This window comes from Ricinus communis, chromosome 9, assembly GCF_019578655.1.
Source record: "Ricinus communis isolate WT05 ecotype wild-type chromosome 9, ASM1957865v1, whole genome shotgun sequence".
Lineage (NCBI taxonomy): Eukaryota > Viridiplantae > Streptophyta > Magnoliopsida > Malpighiales > Euphorbiaceae > Ricinus > Ricinus communis.
The window spans coordinates 1,466,206-1,478,668 of NC_063264.1; the positions used below are offsets into that span (position 1 = coordinate 1,466,206).

The following is a 12,463-nucleotide window of genomic DNA, read 5'->3' on the forward strand; positions in this document are numbered from 1 at the left end:
AGAGGAGTGAAACATCTTGGCATTTGGGGACGAAATGCAACAGAATTGACAGCTATGATCTGTATAAGGCGGAGAAGTGACATAACCTTAGCAAATTTAGCATGGCATTCACATGATAATGTTGCGTTTTGTAGGCCGAACATGAAAACAACAACGTGTGCAAGTGGAGGTCCCTCCATATCCAACTTTGATATTCAAAGATTAAATAAGTCCAAGTTCAGCCACTGAGTGAGCAAGGATTTTTTTTAAGTCTTCTTTCTTTCATTATTATTTTCCCACAAGATTCCACCTAAAACAAATAGTTCCTTCTGTAATTTGGCTTTATGTCATTTATTTTCTTCTTCAAGCTTTTTCTTTTCCAAAACTCAAATAAGTTAAAACTTTAAAACAGCCAAAACCCTTCCATTCAATTTTAGCAGGAACCCTTCCTTTTCTTTATTTCCAGCCTGGACTCCAGCAAAATGCCATTAGGGGTTAAAGCTCCATTGCAAAAAATAAAGATAAGTCAAAATTTCCACCAGTTCTGCCTTTTATATCATATCCTCCTTCAGTTTCCTGTTAAATCCAATTATTGCATCTGAATAAAAATAAATCTTTCGCAGCAATTACACGACAATCACAGTATTATTCGACTACATCTAACATGTTCCACCAAGGATATGTTTAATTGAATCATCACATTACTCTATTGATCAAATTCTGATTATAACATTTAACATCTCATAAGAGAGATTTCATAAAGGAACTGTACAGCACCAGACTTTATTATAAACAAGAGAACAAACAAGAAATTGAAATGTGAACAGTAAAGCTAATCTGAGCCATTGTGGTTTTTTAACTTCTTTCCTTGCAAATCACTACCAAAAATTTTCTTACACATGAATGAAGAAATGAAGCTGTACAAATAATCTGAAGATTTCAACATGCGAAACTGCAAACCAAGGAACCAAAGAACAAATACTCTAGACATGTGTCTTATTGGAAAGAATCTGACCTACTTTAGAGACAGTAAACTGTAGATGATTTCATTTTCTTTACCCCATGTGATTTTACTTGTGAAGGAAGTGTATCATAAGCTTGCAGATTTACCATAAGAATTCAGGAGGAGGAGAGAGTAGCAAGCAGAGGAAGAATTTGAATACGGGCTTTTAAGTTCAGGGCACGGTACAGGAAAAACAGAATCTGAATACCCGATAACGTTTGAGCAAGTCCAAGAATTTGAGGAAGAAACCATTAAGGTAATGTTGAAGAGACATAGAGAGGTGAAAGGGGAATCTTGAATTCCCGTGAAGTTTCCTGCAGTACTGATGTTTGTACCAGTCAAGTTTTGCAAGGTGATTTGATCAACAACTGGGACAGCTTTAGGATCAAATTTATCATCCGGATGTAACCCATGATCACCAATAGCACCTAATGCCAAGTTGATGTTTTCCAATTCAACATCTGATATGAAGATTCTTTTAATATAACCTCCTCTACCTTTGGTTGTTCTAAATCCAATCCCACTAAATGAGTTGTAAAGGTGGACCTGCTCCACATGCACATTTGAAATGCCACCAGACATCTCACTACCAAAGGCAATAGAAGAGCCTGAAGATGATTGAAGGTGGACCCTTCTTATGTGTACGTCTCTGGTAGCTCTATCGTAGGCAATGCCATACTCGTCCCAGCCACTCTTGAGGGAAATAGCATCGTAACCCATCTTTATAATGCTCTCCTCTATGCACACATTATTGGAAGAATCTGGAAAAATGTATAATTAGCAACCATGAGTGAGTATTCCACAGTGCCTACCAAAACAAGTCTATAAAACAGTAATATTATTCATAGAAAGTAGCAATAATTGTAGACAGGGAAGGCCTTTTGTTTCTCGAAGAATATAATAGAACCTTCAAAATCACCTTGGGAAAGCATAAAGTGCATTTTAAGTCATGCTTCAATGAAGACTGCTAATGCTACTTCCATGATATAAAATGATGCCAATCAGCCTAGAAAGTTCAGGGTTTATTACTTCTAGAGCAATTCGACCTTATCACCAAGGTGTTATTTCTTCTGGCATATGCAACTAAATAAAATTATCCGAGTTTGATTTGAATTGTGCACCATAAAATCTTGTGGCGGACAAGAAATAGGAAGATAGATGCTTTGAATTAAGAAACTAATGGAAGATCATGTGATTTATACAAATATAACTCGAGTTCAACCAACCTGGGACTATGCCAATGGTCTGGGGTGATTCTGGAGGAGCAGAGAGCGACATATTTTGAACAAGCACATTACTGTATCAGAAGCAAATCATGCATGTAATGATAAGTTGGATGGGAGAATTAAAGAACAGAATCGTGCAAATACATATGCTGTGACCAAACTACCTGCAATATACTGGGTGGATGTTATATGCAGGAGCATTCAAGAAGGTAAGATTTGAAACTACTATACGCTCAGATTCTATAAATTCCACGAGATGAGGCCTGCTATAGTTCAAAGAATGGGAATTGAACCAATCCCACCAAACTGAACCCTGTCCGTCAATGGTTCCATTATCACCTACAGCAGTAATATACATGAGACAATCCACAAAATAAACAGGAAAACAGAATTGGAAAAGGAAAATGAAATTATAAGCAGACATACCGGTTATCACCACATCACGTAACTTATAGCCATTTATTAGACTTCGATATCTACCTCCAGGAAGCTCAATGCCTCTACCATACGAGGGTAGGGGCTCTATAAGATCGTAATGTGATGGATCCTACCAAGCAAGGAAACTAAACGTCAAAATCCAAGGATTGAATAGTTCCACATTGTCAACAGATTATATCCTCATTTAGCTTCTTATTTTCAACAAATAAATTAGCCAATAAAGTAAAAAGAGAAACTTACAAATTTACTGAGAAAATCAAAATTTGAGAAGTCGGAGAGTACCTGAGATCCAAGAATGACAGCACCTTTTTCCAGAAAGAGTGTGAGATGGCTGGTAAGATTGAAACTTCCAGTCAGCCATCTTCCGGGTGGTACATAAAGCTTAGCACCACCCTTGTCAGCAAAAGACTTCAGATAGAAAATGGCATTCTGAAAAGAAATAGTATTCAATGTTTTCCCATCTCCAACAGCACCAAACTCCAAAATGGAAACACTGTGTGGTCTTGGATCTAAACTAGGCTTATTATCACACTGTCCACTGCTCTCTTCTCCATAAATTACAATAGCATTGCTTAGTGCCAGCAGCAACAGCAATGCCACCTGAAAAAGTGAGAAACACAATTCTCAAAATAGACTCGATAATTGCAGATTCATTGCAGTGAATGACAAATAGAAGACAATGATGATTCCAAAGAAATTAAGGACATGAAGAAAAGTCCAACTTACTCATCTTCCTTTAATATACTTATAAATCTATGAAAATAATAATTATTTGAGTAAATTTACTTTCTTTTCAGTTCTAAAATATTAAACACAAACAAAAGCAAACTTTTCAGTTTTTCTGAACAAACAATCACTGCTCATTTGAAATGATCAATAACCAACATTTTTCTTGACTATACACATATATTGGAGATGTAACTCAAAGCAAATGAATGAAATATGAAAGATCGCCAATAACTGAAATACATAGCAAAAGAAATTATAAATGAATAAAAGAATAGAAGAGGCAAGGAAACCATGATTTGCTCTAACAAATTAGCCACCTCACAAAAATGTTGAGAGATGAAAAGGGAAGTAATGCAGTAAATAAATCAATCCATGAAAAAGTTAAAAAGTTGTAGAATCCAAGCAAAGCTGTTCAAAAGGACAGCAACATAGGTAAACTCACTATTCAAGCAACAACTCCAGTCACACAGAACAAGAAGAGTAAACAAAGAATTCATTTTAACAGTCTATCCAAATCAGTCATCACTTTCAAGAAAATGAAAACAGACCACTCTTTATCATCAAAGGCATAAAACAAAACTGAAAAAGGAGAAGAACAGTAGATACACGAATATAGTAAAAATGAACTGAATTATGTAACATAGCCATTGGTGATTGATAGAGTAGAGCTGTAGGAAGAAAAATGAAAAGAACCCAGAAAGGTAAACCACAAATATGACCATGAAAGAATCTATAATAAATCACAGAACAATCATAGAATTCCCAGCAAAGATTTCCAGATTTGGAAAAAATATAACAGACCAGAAAAATGGAAAAAGTCATGAACCAAGATTTTAATAATAGTAATAATAATAATATAAAATAAAAGAAAAACGTACTTACTGGCATCTTCATGGAGAAACAGCTTCTTCAATCTCCAAGAAAACGAAAAACTAATGTCCAAGCAGCAACAAAAAAAAAAAGAAAACTGCACCGGTAAATATCAAAGAAGAGGAAGAAGAAGAAGAAGCAGAAGCAGACGAAGAAGCACCACAAAAACAGAGGAGGGCAGCTTTCTGTAAGCTAGTGAATAATAAGCATTAATTATATATAAATGACACAAATGACTATTCACATTTATTAATTTTTATAAGATATATATGTGTATATATATATATATTCGTATTAACATATAAGTTTGGTAAGTCAGCAAAATGACAGCTTTATTTTCTTTTTTAATTCTTCATGCAAGATTTTATATTATTATTGTTTGGTAAAAAAATCAGAAAAAGTAATGGTAATAAGCAAATTTATTGCGACTAATTAGTAATTAACCCATCTAAATCAATATGATTAATAACGTCTTTCGCCGACAAATATGTTTGAAACGGCCATTCAATTTTTAATTAATTATCATTATTTTAATATTAAAAAGAGAGAGGAGTGGAAGGAGCTAAAAAATATTTAGCACCAGTGTTTTGGTAATAGGGAGTGTCATTGTTGGCTTAACATATGTTAAGATTTGATTTGTAAGAGAACAAAGACTGAGTTTGGGAATGATAAGGCGACATGTGGTGGGACGGAGAGATCGAGTGATGTGTCGGCTGTGTAACAAGGACACGTAGGGGGGGGATGGGGGAGTGGTGGTATGGAAAAGTTGGTGTAACTAATAGGTTGGGGTTGGATAAAGAATAAAAATTGTGTAAAGGGAGAGTGTGCATGGGGTATTGAGACAGCATGTGGGTTGACAGGGCAGAGAAGGAAAAGGTGGGACCCACGTCAATCATAGCAAAGATGCTAGCCTGGCTTCAATCACTTGACAGAACATAACAGAACACACTCACAACCAAAAATAAAGAAAATATGTACAATTACAACAGACACATACATTATTATTATTATTATTATTTATCATTATATACAACATTTTTATTATTAGTATATTTTTTATTAAATTTGTATTTATGCTCGATTTATTTTTTTAATATATATTTTTATTTATTTATTTATATATTTTTTTCTTTTTTTTTTCTACATAGGACCAAAGTTTGGGACATTTGGGTCGTGTCGAAATGATTCATATATATATATATATATATATATATATATATATATATATATATATATATATATATAAATGGGTTGGGAAGGTTTGGCCAACCAAGAGAAAGAGATTCTAGGATGAGTTGGACCAGTCAAGACAGGTTGATGGTGTGAAAGAGAAGAATGGTTTGTGGGATTATTCTAATTTCTAAATACTTCAACATTCTGTCTTTGGTAATAATATGATACATCTTCCCCATTAAGCATTTTAATTAGGAAAATTACAACTCCCACAAATTGTATTACCACATATGTTTACATTGTGTTACCAAAATAAAACCTTTTTTCCTTTATTTGTGAAATTGTCTAAATTACTTTTCTTTTTAGAAAAAAAAAATAAATATTTTATTAATGATAATTAATAAATACATATTGATATAAAAATAGAAATAAACATTAAAAATAAAAAAATACAATTAAAGAAATCTACTCGTAATAATCATCGATCGTATTGACAGAGCAGTAAATTGCAATTATGCAAAAAAAATACTCCACTTGTTGGCACCAAGGCACATATCAACTTTATAGATATTTTTTACGGACCATTGTTTGAATATCAAATTTAATTTTCTTTTTCTATTCATAATTCCTATAGCGAGAGAACTAAACACCCCAGTAATGAATAACTATAAAATTAATATAGAATGAGAATTCAAAATCTCCATAATAAAGGACCATAAAACTCCTCAAAAAATACTAATATTTATTTATTAAAACTAATTAATAACAAAAAAAATCACTACCGATCTAAAGATGACCGGCGGCGGACTAAAAAATAAGAAAGGAGAGAAAAAAAAAAGAGGAGGCTATAAATTTTTTTTAAAAGGCTATCCTTATTTGAAATTATATCAAATCCTAAATTACCTTTAATAATTCTTTGATATGATATAAGAAAATTTAGATGGAATACAATAGTCTGTATATTATAAATGAGCCGATTTGTATATAAAACGTCAAGATTTAAAATTAAATGAGTTAGTTAGACATAGTTTATATAATTAAGTTTTTATGTAAATGTATGATATATTATCCATTTAAACACTTTAAAAACAATTATTTTATTTTAATATAATTTTTATCCTTATAATAATTATATTTAAACATATTAATTGTACAAAATAATATATTATTACATATATAAATTATATGCTATTTAATTTCTTAAGTCATATATTATTTATATGTTTATAGATTAATGTTGTAGGATTAAATATACTCAAATAAGTTTATACGGGTCATATTACATAAAACTTATATTCATTTAAATATTTAAATAAATTAAATAGGTCATACGTTAGCTTAATAAACACTATAAAATTATAGTTTCACGATTAATAAAAAGATCGAGTTAAGATTCTCATTTTCTTTTTATACCTATATGTTGACATCACAAGTTTACGAGACAATAACTCAGATTATCAACTCTAATCTTGATTCTTTCTATGATATATTATGTAATTTTCTGATTTATTATATTGTTTAATTTAATTAGGAATTAAGTATGATCCTAGCATCAAGATTTGGTACTATCAACCTATGGTCTTAATATCGAGATATGAATATAAATATTATATCATGTTTTAAAAAGCTAATTAATTTTATTTTATTTTATTCCTCACCCGCTTATAGTTTTTACCTAGTTAACTGAGCGAGCCGTTTTAAAATTAAACTAGTTATTTGTCTGTATATTATGCAGTTCTTGCTATATATATTTTTAATTTATAAAATTTAACTTAAGTTTTCTATTTAAAAAATATTAATATATTTAAGTGTAGCTAATACAGAAGTAAATACAAACACTTTTAAAATGATAACTAAGATAGTGTAAAAAAATGATTAAACTAATGCCTATACTTTCAATATCAAACACTTTTACCCCTTCAAATATACTCAATAGAAACATGAATTATGGTAGCAATAAATCCAAAATCATCATGAGACTAACCTTTTCTTTTCTCCCTGGCTTTCTTCCTTTGGATACTTCTACACCACCCTTTTTTTTTTTTTTTTTTATTGGCAGTGTCCCACTGCGCAGTCTTGAGATTGATATTTGCTTTAGGGACTTATTATATACAAACTAATGTCACTTTCTTGAATTGTTAACTTTAAAAATACAATCCCAACTCATAGAATTATATGTTCATACATGCAGCCAACTTTAATTACTTCTTATGTTCTAAATCCATGTATTCATACAACTAATCATCTCAGCCTACCAGATCACCTAAAAGCCATGAGAATTTAGGACATCTCCAAAAAGTATTGCTTAATTAATAAGAAGAATGTGGGGACAATGTGAATGGCTAAAACTTTTGTATGCCTCTAGCGTTTTGTAATTTGAACACTTTGATTAAATATTAAATATATAAGAGAATAGAACATTGAAAATCAAAAAATATAAGCAATATGCTTGAGTACAAATAATTTTCATTATAACATTTGATTGATAGAGAAAGTCAAAAATTTATTTTATAAGAGATTAAATACAAAAAATAAAAGAAGTCGAAAATATATACTACTTTTTTAAAAGAGACTATATTGAAATAATTTATTTTTATATATAAAAAAAAGAATATTTCAAAAAAAAGGAGTCGACAGATCGTGAATTATACAATATAAAAATAAATTATAAAAATTATAAATTTAAAAAACGGGGCAGGGGAAAGGGGAAGGGGAGGTCATTGCTTGCCCTAGTCTCTCCTCCCTCCGACCTGGGCAGATGTGTTTTTTTGACAAGCAAAAAGTCTTAAATTCAAATTAGATATTACTGTATTAATATATTTACAATGAATAAAGTTTACAATTCATAAGGTGTATCATAAAAATCATTTGATAAATTGTCCATATTTATGAGCCTGAAATGGAAACTATCTTAAGCTTAAATTTCATTATTTTTATTATTATTATTTTCCAGCTAAAAAATAATTGGTTTCAGTCTTGATCTTAAAGATATGTCTTTACTTACAGCCTATTAAATTGCCAACTGTGGCTCTATCATTAAGCCTCAGATATTAGAAATTTTGCTACAGGTGGCAATTTTTGCTGGCCATTTACGTAAAAGAGTCAATGGACACTGCCATCGCATTTAAACTTGATTTTTAGGGATATAATCCTTAATTTTCTGCCTCATCAGGAAACACATGAATTTCTTGGTGCAGTAAACCTAATTGCCATTTTGAACTGAAATTTAACCTTCTATTTTCAGGACAGGACTGAGGTCTCAACCCAGAATTTCATATTTTACAGATAATTTCGGCATCAATTAAATTATATCCTATCGATTTTTTTGTTTTATCCATTTTATTGTATTTAATCATTTTTAAATTGATATATATCTAGAGTTAATTTATAGCGTATTGGACAGTATTTTTACGAGTGACAAAATACTATTGTAAAAATTTTAACACAGCTGCATACCCATCCAATATTTGAATTTAAAATCTTAATTAAGTTATAAAAGACTCTTAATATCTCGTCTACACACTGTTGACTCATTTAATATTTCTAAATTATGTATGCATACCTCCATACCGAAGTTTATCTTGCATTTCCGTGGGCTACCCAGCTGTGAAGATGAAGAAATCATGAAAGAAGTCATGGCATGCTAGTAAGCCAAACACCAAATAGGCTTTTTGTTTTTAATGCACTAATGCCAAATAGACGTTGGATCCTCATGAAAATCACTAGTCCAGTGAAGTGGCACTTGACATTTTAAGAAAATAATTTTATGCAGGCATGTGATTATTGAAGCCATTTTAGGGGACAATAGTGACATGACACCTAACATATGGAGTAGAATGTGATGGCAGTAATCATGTAATTTTAAGTATATAAGTTTTAACCACACAAAATCAATCAATCAATCAATCATATCCACAAAACCCTTTCAATTCTTATTGATTTTAACCCCAAATACATGAATATTTCATTCTTAAGAACAACATGAACTAATTCACAACATATTATTACATATATGGGTTGGTCTGAACTACTTGAGGAAAAAAGAAAATACTCAATGGCCCATAGAAACTGGAAAGCATCCAATGTTGTGCTGTATTTTGTTAGGTCAAAAAAAAAAAAAAGCACCAACCTAACTGGGTAGCAGCATCCAATGCTGTGTGCCTTTTTGTGTTATTACATAGCAAAAAATGTAATAAAAGTCCAAATTCCAATTTGAAACATAATTTTCCTTAATGGAATAAAACTCAGATGAATAAGAACATAGATCAATATATATAAATATTGACTAATGTCAGGCATGTCCTGCTGTCCCTACCAATAAAAACATGACTCTTGGACATATTCTAGGGTTGAATGGTAAGAATATAGTAAGAAACTGGCAATGTGGGTGATCCACATGTTACTCTAATAGTGACAAAAATTCCATGGCAGCAATGCAAGATCAAGACTTCCCCAAGCAGGTGGTAGCAGTAGTAGCGGCAGTGGAGTAGCAGTGAACAGCAAGGGCTTAGATTGATATGATGGTCATATAGAAATACAGAGGAATAAGAAGGCAAAGCAGTTGAATTAAGACCAAGAAATTTAGAGGGAAAAACACAAAACAAATTAGATTTTGTCTCTGCATTATTTTCTTTAAAGAAGATTTCATGCCATGATTGGAGGAAATTGTTCCCTACAAAACAAAGTACTTTCCATGCCAAGTACAATACATCCAACTCAACATGTGGCTATCTTCTCCTTTTAGGTGTTGCTTCAACCATTATAATGCAAAGAGAGGATATATACCAAGAACCGGCAAAGAAAAGGCAGATTCAGCTTCATGGTTTGACGTTTAAGTGCAAATAAACACCTTTAAAAACTTCTATTTAACTGGAAAAATAAGTATCCTAAATAACATAGTTTCTTGCTACGGAAAAAAAGAAAATTCTAACCATCTTTCATTTATTTTTGGTTAAAACTTTTTAAATTTATTTTAGTTAATTTCAATAAATAAATATTAACAGATATTTTAATGAGCATTATGATTATCTGCTATAAAAGTGTTGAGTTCCATTTTATAAGAATGATAAAGAGAAAAAAGAAATTCAATCTGACACTAAAACAATCAGACTTAGACAAAAGACATTTATAGAATCGACATGGATTAGTACCATTGGGTAAAACGTTCTTTCTATATAATTGTAATTTCCTATTCCGTCGATACGATTTATAATTATGATGAGTAAATTTACATATATATATATATATATATATATATATATTTATTAACTAAAATGTAATTTTAATATTCATTAATTGAACATTTATCTTTTTTTTTTAAGAAAAAAAAGAAAAATATTTTTTTTTTTAAAAACCTCAAATTTATCCTAAACTTAATATTTATCATTTATTTTTGTACATTGCTTTCTAAGGGGAGCTTGAATATAATACAGTATTGAGTAGAGTGATGATATGTGCAGTAAAATCTTGGATCCACTGGGGGTCTATTTGGGAATGTATTTTCTTAAACTTTTTTTTTTTTTAAATAAAACGGGTTTATAAAATAACAAAAATATATTAAATGAAAAGAAACTATGAATCTAAATTTTATTTTGAAAAAAGAATTAATGATAATCTCTAAATTAGTATAAGCGTATTCTTATACCCAGCCAATGGGTTTCGCTGTAAGTACAAGGTTGTCCTTTTCCTGCATTACTATTAACCCATATTTCCTTTGTAATCAACGGAAAAGTTAATCCACGTATCCTTCCAGACAATGACTTCTAGACTACCAATCAAATCTCATTATCAATAATCTTATTACCACAATTAGATCTATTTTGGATCCCTTTAATGTAATAGTAATTTATAAATATTTATGGTTTAATTATTTTGTTTATTTTACTCCCCACATTCAAAGGTTTAGATTTAACTCTTCAATCAACATATTTTGTCATCTCAATGTAGATAGTAAAATGGTAAATATGGCTTCTTCTTTTTATTTATTTATTTGGGATACCATAAACTTAATTTGTGTTTTTGTATTATTAAATTAAATTTGAATGGAGTGCTCCAAAGTGAATAATATTTTAAATAAAATGTTACTTGTTGGCTTATTTTATTTAATTTGGTTTTAACTTGAAGATTGAATGTTCCAAAATTAACAAAGTTATCTATTGAGTTGAATCTTTTTATATATGTTTTAAGGCTTGACTTTGGATTTTGATTATAACACCTTTTCTATAATTTATTATTCTTAATGCTAATCACACCATTTCTTTTATATATATTTATTTGCTATACTATTGAAACATCAACACTTTGATTGCATTGGGAATTTTTCATTTTTATTACTATTATAATATGATTTGAGAATATAAATAAAATTTATGTAAAATTATGATGACCGGCCATTTTTAAGAGATATTATATTAATGTTTACCTTATAAAATAAAAATGAATTTCTTAAGCTATATGGAACCTAGACAATACACATCGCCTCCACCCATATAAATCCTTAGATCATCACTTATAAAAAGTATTTTGTGAAAGAATTGTCTTACTTACTTTTCATCCCATTATAAAAAATATGTAAACATTCATTGGGTTGATTAGACAATAAATCAAATGACAAGTAGAAAACCATATGGTTACTTTTATATAGCAATTCATTATTCAATTAGGAAAGCTTCACTAAATTTAGTCCACTTACTAAGGTTTGAAATATATCAGAAAAAAATGACTAGAAACAACAATATATTTATTTTGCTATTTTTTAAAATAGGACCACATTATACAAGGTCAATTCTTAACATATCCCCTCTCACATAAAATTACATATGGGCTTTTTATTTTGTTTAGGATTTTCGAATTTATAGACTTAAATCAAAACCCATGGATCTTAATTTTATAAAATAGTAAAATTAATCAAATTTAAAGAATTTATCATTTGAATTAAAATTAATAATTTATAAGTAGTAATTTCAAATTCAGAGTTAAAACTATTTAATGCCCTCAGCTTATAAATATTAGTTAAATTAAGAAGTAGAAAGAAAAAAAAAAACAA

The 12,463-nt window shown here is 30.0% G+C and overlaps 1 protein-coding gene across 1 annotated transcript; it reads right to left on the reverse strand.

Moving 5' to 3' along the window:
• Positions 1 to 688: 688 nt before the first annotated feature.
• Positions 689 to 4,452, reverse strand: LOC8278786 (probable polygalacturonase). The gene is made up of 6 exons (XM_002516936.4): positions 4,258 to 4,452; positions 2,929 to 3,246; positions 2,635 to 2,755; positions 2,373 to 2,547; positions 2,209 to 2,279; positions 689 to 1,743 (listed from the first exon to the last, which is right to left on the reverse strand). The coding sequence occupies exons 1-6, from the start codon at positions 4,267 to 4,269 to the stop codon at positions 1,070 to 1,072; spliced, it is 1,371 nt and encodes a 456-aa protein (XP_002516982.2). The 5' UTR covers positions 4,270 to 4,452; the 3' UTR covers positions 689 to 1,069.
• Between the last annotated feature and the right edge of the window lie 8,011 nt (positions 4,453 to 12,463).